Here is a 15843-nt window from a genome sequence, read left to right as displayed (position 1 = left end):
CAAAAAAGTTTTGACCCCATAAACCTAAAAAAATATATTGGAAGAGAACGTACACTCAAAGACCTGCTGCACAAATACGGAAGGTCCTTTATGTTGCCCAGTGCGTTCATTTGCTGGGGCTGCCATAATAAAATACCACACACTGGAGGGCGTAAACAACAGAAATTTATTTTCTCACCGTTCTGGAAGCTAGAAGTCCAAGACCAAGGTTTCAGCAGATTTGGTTTCTTCTGAGGCCTCTTTCGTTGGCTGGTAGATAGCTGACTTCTCACTGGGTCTTTACATGGTTTTTCCCGTGTGCGTGCATCCCTGGTGTCTCTCTCTCAGAAAGACACTAATCATATTGGAGCCATATGACCTCATTTAACCTTAATTACCCCTTTAAAGGCTCTATCTCCAAATACAGTCACATTTTGAGGTTTACTGCGGGCTATGATTTCAACATAGGAAATTGGGGTAACACAATTCAGTCTCTAACACCCCAGATATGGAGAAGGCAAAATAGCCAGAATCAAAGCATAATGGAACACAGGAAGTTAAATTGATCTGGCCCATTAAAGGGAGAGGCATGTGTTTGTGTTTTGGAAATTTCTGAACAGATTGAGGCCTGGAAGATATTGTGAAACTGAATTCTAAGAATAAAGATATATTTATTATTAAAGTAGGATTTATTGAAGGAGGAAAATATTGAAGGCAGAGATTGCATGAAATAAAGCTTTAATCTCCCCAGAGCGGATGGGGGAGTCCCCCCAGGAGCAGAGTGTGTGGGTACCAAAGCCAAATGAAGTAGTGAGGATTAAGGGTGGGGACCTTGGAGACAGGCAGGCAACTGACTGCGATGAGGGAGATCCCAGGGGCTGCCAAGTTGGGACTTGATTGAGGGAAAGACTGAGGAGATAGATGATTTCTCTTCACGGGCTGGGTGAAAAAATGCACATATCTATCATCTGGGCCTTGGGGTTTCAGACTTGAAAAATGCTTTGCATTGTAACTTCTCTTAATCACAACCTGCATACTTCAAGAGTACCTTCCTTTAGGACTAAATAAATGTAAATAGGGGAGATGGTTCTTAGTAAACACTCATTTATAACCAGCCTAGCTCTGGGGCACATTAAAACCACATTGCTCTTGTATTCAGGTTCTATTAGTCTTTCTCTGCCTAGTTGTGTGACAGCCTTTGTGAATTTCAAGGCATATTTGCTATAACACTGCTTTTTTATTATCCCAGCATCACTGCTAATTATTCTCAGACTGTTTGTCTGAAATTAATAGTACAGCACAGTATATTTTGCCTTGTAGGGGAGGAAAACATTTTTCTAAACCCTTTTAGGGTCCCTGGTTGGGTCTGAAAATTACACTGACAAAAACAGATTAACAGGAGAAAAATACCTACGTTATATTGAGTTTTTACATGTTCTTGGGAGCCTTCCCAAGAGAATAAAGACCCGAAGAAGTGACTAGAGCAGGAAGCTTTTATAGACAATTAATATATTTGTGAAGAATTGACAAGACAAAGGGATTTGGAGCAGGGGTAGTAAATGATGAAGTAACTAGGAAGATAAGGGTGAGTTTAAAAGGTTTGTAAATTTCTCTGGTGGTGTTTCTGGACTGATAAAAGTCTGTCTCCCAATACAAAGGGAATTTATTTCTTGCTTTTAGACAAAGATGCGAGGAGCTTTTTCTGCTTCTTAATTGCCTTCAGCTCAGAATAATTTTTATGTCAAAGAGGCATATTTTTGGGTAACGTATGCTGGCTTCCTTCAGCCTTCTTCAATTTATTTTATGATATCTAACTTCTAGAGAAATAGATTTTGGGAGACCAGTTTTCATTATTAACACAGGACTATCTTGTAGTGAATGTGTGGATGATATTGTTATTAAGACATAAAACATTTTAATTTATAATTGGCAGTAATTTTAAAAAGGATGATACCTACCAAAATTGGATGGAGAAGTTCAAGTGCATGTAAAAGCCAAGACAGTGTGCCCCTAGTAACAAAGTGTGCATGGTATACTGACAAGAGTTACAGGGCAAAATAGTATACATAGTGGAATCAGAACTTACATTTTACTAGATCCAGAAATTTTGAAATCATTTCTTGACAATTATTCTTTAATTTAAAATAATTTGAATTAATTAAAATTTTTCAAATAAACTGAAATGTTACTGAGATTATTACATTAAACTATTTTATATTTGCATATTTGAAATTTACTACAATATGATGGCAGTACACTGTAATAGGCAAGGATAATCAGAGACTGAGCAAACCCAAGTTCCATGCAAAGGCAGGTTGTTCTAAACCAATGTCAGAGTTTGAATTGAAAAGAATAGAGAATTTTTGCGTCATCTGTCTTCTCCCTTCATGTTTGGTAGCTAGTTTATCTTTCCACATCTGCATCCCCCACTGCTGAGCTCCTCTCCCAGTAGCTACATGCATTCATTTCATTTATTGATCTATTATGGTTCTACTTCTTTTTCCCAATCACCAGACTCCTGATCCTTCTAACCATATTCTGATGCTTTGCATTTTTTAATCGGGGAGCTCCATGCACCAGAAGCTTGCCATAGGAGAATATTGCCTAGAGAGCAACCTGTCTGTCGGATCAGCAGCCAACCAAACAACCTACCTGGTCTCTCTCTCTAGGCCTAAAAATGAGACATGCCCCTTGCCACAATTCCAAACGTATTTCCTCATTAGTGATTCTGGGATTCTGGTTGTTCACAAGTGGTTTTGAAAATGAGTGGTTGTCTTGTTAGCTTAGGCCATAACAAAATAACAGAGACTGGGTGCCTTAAGCAATGGAAATGTATTTCTGGAGTTTGGGAAGTCCAAGATCAAGGCGGTGGCAGATTTGGTTCCTGTTAAAGGCTTTCTTTCTTTTTCTTTTTTTTTTAAATTAATTATTTTTGTTACAGATGTTTCTCCTTTTTCCTCCCCTGATCCCCCCCTCCCGTACCCTCCCCATTCTGTCCCCAGCTTTGTTGTCCATGTCCATTGTTCATGCACACATGCATATAAGTTCTGTAGTTTATCTCTCCCCACCCCCCCTCTGGGGATTGTCAGTCTGTACCCCACTACCACATCTCTGGGACTACCCCATTACTCAGTCTGTTATGTTCATTATATTCCACAAATAAGTGAGATCATGTGATACTTGTCTTTCCCTGTTTGGCTTGTTTCACTTAGGATAATATTTTCCATGTCCCTCCATGTAGTCTCAAAGGATAAGAGATCTTTCATTCCTATAGCTGCATAGTGCTCCATTGTGTATATGTACCATGGCCTTTTTATCCATCTGTCTACTGATGGACACTTGGGCTGTATCCAGATCTTAGCTATTGTAAATAGTGCTGCTACAAACATGGGGGTACATATATTCTTTCTGATTGGTGTTTCAGGCTTCTTAGGGTATATTCCTAGAAGTGGGATCACTGGGTCAAATGGAAGTTCAATTTTTAATTTTCTGAGGAAACACCATATTGTTTTCCATAGTGGCTGCACCAGTCTGCATTCCCACCAGCAGTGGACTAGAGTCCCCTTTTCTCCACACCCTCACCAACACTTGTTGTTTGCTGATTTGTTAATGACGGCCATTCTGACAGGTGTGAGGTGATACCTCATTGTTGTTTTAATTTGCATCTCTCTGATGATTAGTGATGTTGAGCATTTCTTCATATGTCTCTTGGACATTTGTATGTCCTGTTTGGAGAGGTGTCTATTTAGTTCCTCTGCCCATTTTTTAATTGGGTTCTTTGTCTTCCTTTTGTTAAGTTGTACGAAAACTCTATATATATTGGAAATTAAACCCTTATCTGATATATCATTGGCAATTATGCTCTCCCATAGAGTGGGTTGCCTTTCCATTTTGATGATTGTTTCTTTTGCTGTGCAGAAGCTTGTTAGTTTGATGTAGTCCCATGTGTTCATTTTCTCCTTTGTTTCTATTGCCTTAAGTGATATGTCAGTGAAAATTCTGCTGCGTATGATGTCTGAAATTTTGTTGCCTACATTTTCTTCTGGATTTTTATGGATTCACGGGTCATATTTAAGTCTTTTATCCATTTTGAGTTTATTCTTGTGTATGGTGTAAGTCGATGGTCTAGTTTCATATTTTGCATGTAGCTGTCCAATTTTCCCAACACCATTTATAAAAGAGGCTGTCTTTACTCCAGTGTATGCTCTTGCCACCTTTGTCAAATATTAATCGAGCGTATTGTCTTGGGCCCATTTCTGGGTTCTCTATTCTGTTCCATTGATCTATCTGCCTGTTCTTGTGCCAGTACCAGGCTGTTTTGATTACAGTGGCTTTGTAGTATAACCTGAAATCTGATAATGTGATCCCTCCAACTTTGTTTTTCTTTTTCAAGATTGCTGTGGCTATTTGGGGTTTTTTTTTTTTTTGGTTCCATATAAACTTTTGAAGTATTTGTTCTAGTTCTGTGAAGTATGTTATTGGTATTTTGATGGGGATTGCATTGAATCTATAGATTGCTTTGGGTAGTATGGACATTTTAATGATCTTAATTCTTCCAATCCATGAACAAGGTATGTGCTTCCACTTTTTAATATCTTCCTCTATTTCTTTTTTCAATGACCTGTAGTTTTCTGCAAATAGGTCCTTTATTCTTTGGTTAAGTTTATTCCTAGGTATCTTAATTTTTTTGCCGTGATGGTAAATGGGATTGTTATTTGAGTTTTTCTTTCTTTGAGTTCATCATTGGTGTATAAGAATGCCATCGATTTCTTGATGTTAATTTTGTATCCTGCTACTTTGTCAAACTCATTTATTAAGTCTAGTAAATTTTTGATGGAGTCTTTGGGGGTTTTCTACGTATAGTATCATATCATCTGTGAATAATGACTGTTTCACTTCCTTTTTTCCAATTTGGATCCCTTTTATTTTTTCTTCCTGTCTGATTGCTGTGGCTAAGACTTCCAGTACTGTGTTAAATAAGAGTGGCTAAAGTGGGCATCCTTGTCTTGTTCCTGTTCTTAAGGGAAATGCTTTTTGTTTTTGCCCATTGAGTGTGATGTTGGCTGTAGGTCTTTCATATATGGCCTTTATTATGTCGAGATATGATCCCATATTCCCAGATTGCTGAGCATTACCATCAGAAATTGATGCTGGATTTTGTCGAATGCTTTTTCAGCATCTATTGATATGATCATATGATTTTTATCTTTCATTTTGTTTATGTGGTGTATCACATTTATTGATTTGTGAATATTGTACCAGCCTTGCATCCCTGGGATGAATCCCACTTGGCCATGGTGAATAATTTTTTGGATGTATTGCTGGGTCCGATTTGCTAGTATTTTGTTCAGGATTTTGGCATCTATGTTCATCAGAGATATCGGTCTGCAGTTTTCTTTCTTTGTAGTGTCTGTTTCTGGTTTTGGAATTAGAATTATGCTGGCCTCATAAAACGAGTTTGGAAGTCTTCCTTCTTCATGAATTTTTTGAAATAGTTTGAGGAGAATGGGTATTAGTTTTTCTTTGAATGTTCGGTAAAATTCCCCTGTGAAGCCGTCCGGGCCTGGGCTTTTGTTTGCTGGGACAGTCTTGATTACATCCACAATCTCTTTTGTTGTTGGTCTGTTCAAGTTTTCTATCTCTTCCCGGTTCAGTTTTGGGAGACTGTGTTTCTAGAAATTTGTCCATTTCCCTTAGATTGTCGAATTTGTTGCCGTAAAATTGTTCATAATATTAGTTAACAATCCTTTGTATTTCTGTGGTGTCATTTATTATTTCTCCTCTTTCATTTCTGATTTTGTGTATTTGGGTTCTCTCTCTTTGTTTCTTGGTGAGTCTAGCTAAGGGTCCATCAATCTTGTTTATCTTTTCAAAGAACCAGCTCTTTGTTTCATTAATCCTTTGAATTGTTTTTTTTTTTTTTTTTGGTCTCCATTTTATTTATTTCTGCTCTGATCTTTACTATTTCTTTCCTTGTACTTGCTCTGGGGTTTTCTTTTCATTTGCTTTCTAGTTCTTTAAGTTGTGAGGTTAGATAGGCTATTAGAAATTTTTCTTGTTTCTTGAGGTAGGCCTGTAGTGCTATGAACTTCCCTCTCAGAACTGCTTTCACTGCATCCCATAGATTTTGTGCTGTTGTGTGTTCATTTTCATTGGTTTCCAGGAAGTTTTTAATTTCTTCCTTGATCTCCTCAATAACCCATTCATTGTTTAATAACATGCTATTTAGCCTCCATGTGTTCAAATGTCTTTGCATGTTCTTGTTGCAATTGATTTCTAGTTTCATGCCATTGTGGTCTGAGAAGATGCTTGATATGATTTCAGTCTTCTTGAACTTGTAGATAGTTTGTGTCCTAACATGTGGTCTATCTTTGAGAATGTCCCATGTGCACTTGAGAAAATGTGAATTCTGTAGTTTTGGGGTGTAATTCTCTGTATATATCTATTAAAATCATTCGGTCTAATGTTTTCATTTAGAATCTGTGTCTCCTTGTTAATTTTTTGTCTAGAGGATCTATCCAGTGGTGTCAGCTGAAGTCCCTTGCTATGATTGTATTGCTGTTGATTTCTCCTTTGAAGTCCTCCAGAAGATTTTTAATATATTTTGGTGCTCCTATATTGGGTGCATATATGTTTACCAACGTTATATCTTCCTATTGGGTAGATCCTTTCAATATTATGTAGTGACCTTCTTTGTCTCTAGTTATGGCCTTCATTTCGAAATCTGCTTTATCAGATATGAGTATTGCTACCCCATCTTTTTTTTGTTTTCCGTTTACTTGAAAGATTTTTTTTCCATCCCTTCACTTTCAACCTATGTGAGTCTTTTGTTGTGAGGTGGGTTTCTTGTAACAACATATATGTGAGTCATGCTTTCTTATCCAGTCAGCTACTCTGTGTCTTTTTATCGGAGCATTCAAACCATTCACGTTTAAGATGATAATTGATACGTACTTATTTATTGCCATTTTTGTTTAGTGTCGTTCTATTTTTCTTCCTATTTCTTCTATTAATTACAGCAGTTTCTTTTTTTTTTTTAGCATATCTTACAGTGCTGGTTTGGTGTTAATATATTCCCTTTGCCTTTTTTTTTTGTCTGGGAAGCTCTTTATTTGACCTTCCATTTTGAATGTTAGCCTTGCTGGGTAAAGTAGTCTTGGATTCAGATCCTTGTTTTTCATGACCTTGATTACTTCATGACACCCCTTCTGGCCTGTAGTGTTTCTGTTGAGAAGTCAGCTGAGAACCTTATGGGGTTTCCTTTGTAGGTAACCTCTTGCTTAACTCTTGCTGCCTTTAGGATTCTCTTTGTCTTTAATTTTTGACATTTTAATTACTATGTGTCTTGGTGTGGGCCTTTTTGGGTTCTTCTTATTTGGGGCTCTCTGTGCTTCTTGAACTTGAATGCGTTCTTCCTTCACCAAGTTAGGAAAGTTTTCTGTCACTATTTCTTCAAATATATTCTCTAACCCTTGCCCATTTTATTCCTCTTTGGGGACTCCTATGATGCGAATGTTATTACGTTTCCAGTTGTCCCACAGTTCTCTTAAGCTGTCTTCCTGTTTTTTAATTGTTTTTTTCCTTTTGGTTTTCTGATTGGTTGATTTTTTTCTACCCTGTCTTCTAATTCACTGATCAGATCCTCAGCTTCCTCTACTCTGCTGGTTAGTCCTTCCAATGTCTTAATTTCTCCTATGTCATTCTTCATTTCCACTTGGTTGGTTTTCAGTGTTTGTATATCTTGACTCATGGTGCTGATGTCCTTACTCATGCTGTTGAGCTTCCTCAAGATCATGACTCTGAGCTCTACCTCTGATAATTTGCTTAACTGCATTTCATTGATCTCATCTTCAATAGAGTTCTCTTGTTCTTTCATTTGGGATTTGTTTCTTTGTTTCACCATTTTGGCCATCTCATTGAGTTTGGAGCCTGCCAAATTTTTCCTGTGGGTGCTGGTGTTCTGCTGTTTGTGGCTTCCTCTCCTGGGTTTTTTTTTTTTTTTTTTTTTTTATCCTCACCCGAGGACACTTTTTCATTCTTTGTTCAGATAGAGCAGGAGGGAGAGAGAGAGAAACATCGATGTGAAAGGGACACATTGAGTGGCTGCCACCCGCATGACCAACCAGGGCTGGGGACAAACTGCAACCGAGGTACATGCCCTTAGCGGGAACCGAACCCGGGTCTCTCCGGACCGCAGGCCGACGCTCTAACCACTGAGCCAAACCGGCCAGGTCCCTCTCCTGGGTTTTGATGAGCCTGGGTGGGCCCATGTTAAACACCACTGTCAAGTCTAACTTTCCTGGGTAGATTTGCAAGCCCAGGAAAGGTTCAGTTATCCTCTAGCTTTTTCCTGGTGGCTAGTAGTTTCAGTTACTCAGTGCCTTGGAATGTAGCCCTGGTTTTCTGGCCCTAAGAGGATTTCCAGAGGGTGGGATAGATGCTGGTTGTTAGTCAGTCTCAATTTGCATTTCTTTGTCTCACCTGGGAAAGGCTGAATCTGGGTGGGGTGGGGGTGGGGCTGCTACTTTTCTCCATAGCTCTGGGAAGGAGCACACTGGCCACCATCCTTTGTGTCAGCAACTCAGCAAAAACTCTGAGTGCCCTCCAAATCCCGGGTGTCCCCACAGAGCTCCAGCCCAGTCTGCCCTCCCTCTACCTTATACCCCAGGTGAGTGCCTGTGGCTATTTTAATGCTCTGTCCCAGCTCTCTGCACTGTGGAGCGGACTTGGTCTTTATTCCCCAAGGGCACTGCTCACAGCTAAGATTGCTGCTGTCCGTGGGCTCCAGCCCATCACCTTCTTGCACCTCTGCAGATCCTACCAGTGTCCCTGGTTATATGGTCCTGTCCTGCTGCTTTTTTGTTGCTTTTTTCTGAGGATTTGTCTTTATTTTAATTGTAATTCTCGTTTGGTCCTCGCAAATCGTCTGTGTAGCTTCCATTCACTCCACCTCCATCTTCAGATCCTCTATGCCTATCTCATGTGCAGCTGGGTTGCACAGGCTACTCTGGTGCCCCCACTCCCTGCAAGTCCCAAGGTTAACTGGATTGCACAGTCTCTGCTGGGTCACACAGGCCTCTCTGGTGCTTCAGCACCCCGCAGGTCCCGTGGGTAACTGGATTGCACAGTCCTTTCTGGGTCGCACAGGTCTCTGTTAAAGGCTTTCTTCCTGGCTTTCAATCAGCCACCCTTTCACTGTGTCCTCACATAGTAGAGAGAGAGGACTGGTCTCTTTTCCTCTTCTTATAAGGTCACTAATCCCATCCTGGGACCCACCTGAATGACTTCATCTAAACCTAATCACCTTCCAAAGAACCCCACCTCCAAATACCATCATTTTAGGAGTTAGGGCTTTAACACATTAATTGGGGGTGGGGGGTGTAAACATTCAGGCCTTTGAAATGTATGCTTAAGGAGATTTTTGAAAAACATAAAGTGATTTGCAAATTTAAGGTATTTTTATTAGTACTTGTTACATTTTTTTATTGGCAAGTTTTTAAACATTTCTCCTGTGCCTTGGTTTCTAAGGAAACCAAATTCTTTCTGAGCAATGTTCAGAAAAATAAAGACCTGGTGGAATTTGAGATTTAACAAGGGAAATACCAAATGTGCAAAGAATTGGGGCTCTGTGACAATACATACTACAGCAGTATCTTACACTTCAGCTCTGAAACTTCAGTTCTTACTGCATTGCTGTCCTGTTGTAGTGCAGATGTTATGGTTCAATAGAATCTGTTAAGACTTTATATGTCACATAGCAGAAAAGGGAACTTTGAGAGAATAGGAAGCAGAAAAGATCAGTTTTGAGGGAGGGAGAGGACTGGCATTGTAGGTCATGCAGTACTGAGGGTGGGGATGGGGGAAGGGTGAGCAATCTTCCCCGACGTCCTCCATCAGTCTTCAGAGCAGTGGATGTGAGTAGCAGGCAGACTAGTGGTAAGAAAGCACTGGAACACTAATATGCCATGCCATTGTTGGAGGGTGGGCTGATGTTAGAGGATGAGGAGGGGCACAGTCAAAACAGACTTTCTTCCTTTATAGCTAATGTGCCTTGATTGGTACCAACCATGCACATTAGCTGGCATACAGTAAATGTTGAATGAATGGTCAAATAAATGATTGAGTCAAGTGAATGTATCCAGTCACCCTGCCCCTGGCAGCAGTACATCTCCTGTCCTACTTCCTCAAACTCTGCCAAGTTTCAGACATTGTAACTCATTGAAAGAAGGTTCTAGAAAAATGAAGATTGGTGAGGACTTGGTATCAGTTGCTAAGAGCGGATGTTTGGAAATTTTGATTTATCTAAGGTGGGATCATTTAGACAACTTGGTCATCAAAATGTAGTCTTTTCCTGGTTGTTTTCAATTTCTTTTCACTCTTTGAATTGCTTTTGATTTCTCCTGAGCATCTTTCTTTCTTATCTATATTGCTCAGTTTGCTTTGGAAACAAGACATTATCCAAGTGCAATATCGTTTGGAATGACCGTAGGTAACACATAGTCCTTTTATAGCTGCAATTGTGTTTTCTTTATTAGTTTTTTTTTTTTTTTTAAATAAGGTATTGGTGGTTTAATTATTGCACATTAATTGTCATGACTTGCAGAAAATGAATCAGTCTTGAGCATTTTTGTGAATGTGTGTGTGGTACAGCCAGGGCATGCTTTACTCTGTTAAAGCTATAAAAGTTGTTTATGAAACTGTCTTTTTTATTTTATTTTTGGAAAATGTGTTTATTTTTTTTTATAGAAAAAAATAGTGTTAATATATCCTTTGAAGCTAATTCCCAAGATGGCTTAATTATTTGAAAGAAGCACTGTTTTCTTAGAGAAGTATATATTCTAAGAGTTGGAAGGCTATGGTGTTAGTTGAATTGTTTAGACTCTGAATTGTACATTTTATTACTTTGTTAAACTCAGAGTAGCACCAAATATCAAAATGAAATGGTCTATAGAAGTTGTTCACCAGGCTTTCTCACCTTTTTCAAAAAGGCCTTTCTTTGTCTCGGCCCCTTTTTGATAAATATGAAAAAATAAATTTAATGCAAACTGAAATTTAAAGCAAATTAAAATTTAATATTGTCACTAAAAAACAAAACAAGGCAATGTAATAGAATATGATTTTCTTTACTTTTTTGGTAAATTACATGTAGCTTTTGGGATCTGATGGCCTCCAAGAGTATCCCCCAACCTCTGTTGGAAATAGTTGACTAGATTAACCCTCTCATTTTACATATAAAAAGACTGAGGTTTAAAAACTCAAGGAATGCGCATGCACACAGCATATTAGGAGCATAACTCAGTCAAAACCCCAGATATCCTATTGGCTGCTCAATGCTTTGCCCCAGCACCCCCTACCCACAACCTGGGCCTTTGAAGGATACTCTCTGTGCAAAGAAGACATCTTAGCCAGCATCATTTTCCTATATCTGATGGTGCTGACATTTCTGAAGTTTATTCAGATTTCACATTGTCACAGCAGCAAGGAGGCAAAAGCCAGGAGAAACCTGTCAAGTCTGGCTGGTCTATGAATCTGGCTTATTTTTATTCTCTTTATTTCATTCTGAACATAAACCATAACACAGAAACACTTCCTTGGTAGAGCTTCTGGGGAATAGGTTGGGCAAAATTTAAGTTTGAAAATGAATTCATTTTTGAAATTTTGAGTCTTTTATCATATTGAAAATTGTTATTGATGGTTTTCTCTGAACACTTCAACAGATCCTCTCAAACTTCTCATTTGTTCTTTTTTTAACAGGGTATCCGGTGGAGAATTGTTTGATCGGATAGTGGAGAAGGGATTTTACACGGAGAAAGATGCCAGCACTTTGATCCGCCAGGTGTTGGATGCTGTCTACTATCTCCATAGAATGGGCATTGTCCACAGGGACCTCAAGGTGAGGCCATCATTTAGCAACATCCTCCAGCTACTCTCCAACCCATAATACACCAACCAGGAGGATTGGCACCAGAGGAGAGATGGGGTTGCCTTGATGTAGATATGGGTGGAATGAATGGTGGGCGTTTCTGTATTGTTAGTAGTCTGGGCCTTTGTGACTAAGAAGTAGCTTGAAAGAAAATGAAGATCAATGGGGCTGACCATTGTCTGGGAGCTTTTATAATCATTATGCTGTCAAATGGCCACCAAGAGGTAGGTTATATAGAAAGGCATATTGGCTGCATGGAAGGTAATTACTTTTCACTCCCATGTAACACTTTTGGTGAAATACTTGCAGCTTCCAGCCTATGGAGCTTTAAGATCACCCACCAGGCTTATAATTGTGGAAAGAACATTGCCATTTTTGAAAAGACCTTTTTATGATCTCTTTTCAGTGGCACAAAGGAGTTTGATGTATGTGGAGGAAGTTGATGTTGAATTTTCATAAACATCTGAGAAAATTAAAACAAACTATATTATCTAGGCCAGAGAAATGGGGAAAATGATCAGGTTAATTTAAAAGTAAAGCACAGTATGCCCAGCCGGTTTGGCTCAGCGGTTAGAGCATCGGCCCGCATACCAGAGGGACCCGGGTTTGGTTCCTGCTAAGGGCACGTGCCTTGGTTGCAGTTTGTCCTCGGCCCTGGTTGGGGTCCTATGGGTGGCAAACAGTCATCAGTGTTTCTCTCTCTTCTTCCTTCTCTCCCTCCCACTCTATCTGAAGACAAATGCAAAAATGTCCTCGGGTAAGGATTAAAAAAAAAGTAAAGCACAGTAGGCCCTGGCTGGTTTGGCTTAGTGGTTAGTGTCGGCCTGTGGACCAAAGAGTTGCGGGTTTAAATCCTGTCAGGGGCACGTACCTTGGTTGTGGTTCAGTCCTCGGCCCTGGTCGGGGTTATGCGGGAGGCAACAAATCAGTGTGTGTTTCTCTCTCTCTCTCCCCCCACCCCCCCACACTGTTGAAAATAAATGGAAAAATATCCTCAGATGAGGATTTAAAAATAAAAAAATTAAAAATAAAAGTAAAGCACAGCCCTGGACAGTTGACTCGGTTGGAGGATCATCCCATATGCCAGAAAGGTCAGGGCACATAACCTAGACTGCAGGTTCAATCCCCCAGTCGGAGCCCATCTAGGAGGCAACCAATCAGTGTTTCTCTCTCCCTCTCTCCTCCCCCCCCCTCCCTCCCTACCTTTCTGAAATCAATTTAGAAATCTGTGGTGAGGATTTAAAACCAAAACAAAAAAACTAAGGCACAATCTGGCATATGGCCCCACCCCCACATTTGAATATATTTCCTTCTTCCTCCAGAAAGGTATTCTTGTGTTTTCTTGCCCCAGGACACTACTAGATACAATCAAAACAAACTACTGAGACAGGAAATGCCCATACTGACTCCTAAGATTAGGGAGGGTTTCTCAGCACTGCACATGTGACACATGGACCTGGATTATTCTTTGTGGTGGAGGCTGTCCTGTGCATTGTAGGATGTTTAGCAGCACTCTCAACCTCTACCCACCAGATGCCAGTACCACTCCTGGAGTTGTGACAACCAAAAATGCCTCTAAGCATTGCCAACTAACTGTCCCCTCGGGGGCACAATGTCGCTCCAGTTGAGAATCATGAGATTAGGGGGATAATTGATTATGTGTAACATTAACTTTATAGGAAATGATGATTCATATCTTTAAAAACTTGTCATGTAAATATTAAAGGGTTGGTCTTGACCTTCCAACTCATGTTGGCCATGACTGTCTTGCAAAGATGCCATAAAACACAGTAAACTTAATTTTTCAGGTGAGTCCTGAGCCTCCTGGGACCGCAGGAAGAATTGTGAGATCTCCCCATCCCCACTCCCTCTCTCCCTCCCACCTCCCTCCTCCGGCCACGGGGCCTCCCTCCAGATTGTCCCTGAGCCTGTCCTTGCTCCCACTTTCTTCCCTGTCCCTCTTCCCCCAACAAAAGCCCTGCTGTCTTTACTAGTCTTGAGCCAATTAAGGTATTGATCTTAACAGTAAATGATCAGTCCATTGAATCCTCCTTAGGGATAATTGTCCTCCAAAAGAGCACTTTATTGACCCAAATAAATCTTCTGTAGGAGGAATGTTTAAGAAGGGATTTGGGCCCTTTGGCAGTCTCCCACCTGGATGAAGCCTTGTTCAGGAGCAGGAGCTCACTGACTTAACAGTTGCAGAAGTGCAGGGATAAGGAATACTCTAGCTCAGGAATTAAAAACTGAACTCTTTTCTCTGCACCCTTGATGGATGCTCACTGTTCATCGAAGGGTAACCCCTAAACATTCGGAGAGAACCACATGCACTTTTGATTAGATCATTCCCCCTGCTTTCTAGCATTATTCTTATTTCAACTAGTGATTGGCCCATTTTATTCTCTTTTAAAACTCATCACAGGCATACATTGCTTTTCTTCTGATCTCATACTTTGTCCACAAAATTAATGTCACAGGGACTGTCCAATGCCATTTCTTTTTGTTGTTAATTTGGGTAAAGGATAGAGGGAAAAAAAATGGGTCCTGCTAAAGAAAAAAATTATTCAGACCCTTGTTAAATGGTAAGGAAGACTTCATTTAAGACTGCTACAAGAGGGTATTACAGTATTGCAATAGGAAAGAGAGTCCAACTAAACTCTGAATTCAGCAAGGCAGGAATACTTAAAGCCATTAAGCAGAGTTAGGGGTCACGGATGGAAAGTTACTGAGAGGAGACATCAAGGGTAGGGGGATTCTTGCTAAAGGCAGGCTAACACTTACACACTGACAAACAAAGGAGACTTTGACCAAACTTGAGTTAGATACCCCTGAGCCTTCCTTCTGACTAGGCCTTAACCTTGGGCCTATCCTGAGTCCATTTGTTCAGTCTTAGTAAGAATCCTGGTGATTTAGTAGAAATCCCCACCCTTGATATCTGATCAGATACCTTGTCCCTCACCATCCATGTTCGGCCACCTGGCCCGCCTCCAGCAGAGCTCCTGTCACGTCAGTGTAGCCCTTATTCTTGATGTTCCCTCCTAGTCATTTTCCTTCCATGACACCCTACCCTGTCCCTTGGCTATAAAACTATTCTTGTCCTTATTGTATTCAGAGTGTATTCAGAGTTTAGGCCAGTCTCTTGCCCCTACTACAAATCCCATTTCAGTATTCCCCCTGAACAAAGTCTTCCTAACCATCTTTAACAAGTGTCTGAATAATTTTTTTGACAACATTAAAGGTGGGGGATGAAGAACTTGACCAGATATCAAGAGTGAGAGGTTCTCTCTAAACCGACTTAGCAGGATTCCTGCAAAGACTGGGCTGTGCAGGCCCAGCAAGGACAGGAGAGACACAGAAGGCCAAGGCTGAAGTCTGGTCAAGAAGAGGGCTCAGAGGAGCCTGACTAAGGTTTGGCCGAGAAAAGAGTCTTGGTCAGTTCTCAGAATTTTTCTGTAGCAGCGGTTGCACCTTAGGATCCCACCCCTGCCATGGAGTTCTAAACTCCAGAGTCCTGGGCCAACCTCACACCCACTGAAGAACGGTATCTCCAGCCATTTAGAACCCTCACAGCTGATTCTGCTTTGCAACTAGGCTGAGAACCACTTTTCTAAATAAGTCAGGTCACTCTACAAAAGAATAGTTCTTGAAATGTAATACGTAGGAACCAAAGATTCACCGCAAAGCACTGACCAGAGAGAGTATTACCTCACTTTTGGGTTCGGGAGGAGGGCCAACCTGAGATGGTGGGGCAGGTGGGTTCCTCAGTGCAGACTCTTCCTGTTTCGTTCCCTTAAGGTTTGGTACAAATGAGGGACATAATTACTTTTCACTGGGTACATCTTCAGAGTCTTCTGGGTCGGGGGACGTAACTGGATGACAGCAGAGGTGTCAGTTCTTGACATTGTTTTTCAGTGACAACATCATTTATTGAGCAACTCCTC

At 40.4% G+C, this 15843-nt stretch overlaps 1 protein-coding gene across 1 annotated transcript in view; it reads left to right on the top strand.

Moving 5' to 3' along the window:
• CAMK1D (calcium/calmodulin dependent protein kinase ID) overlaps positions 1-15843 on the top strand; it is a 411239-nt gene that overhangs the window by 336496 nt on the left and 58900 nt on the right. Inside the window, exon 4 of the mRNA XM_036242307.1 lies at positions 11734-11872. Within this exon, the coding sequence (XP_036098200.1) occupies positions 11734-11872 (139 nt within the window). The remainder of the gene's footprint in view (positions 1-11733; positions 11873-15843) is intronic.

Source organism: Molossus molossus, unplaced genomic scaffold (assembly GCF_014108415.1).
Source record: "Molossus molossus isolate mMolMol1 unplaced genomic scaffold, mMolMol1.p scaffold_m16_p_1, whole genome shotgun sequence".
Lineage (NCBI taxonomy): Eukaryota > Metazoa > Chordata > Mammalia > Chiroptera > Molossidae > Molossus > Molossus molossus.
This window is presented reverse-complemented; position numbering and strand designations above follow the sequence as displayed.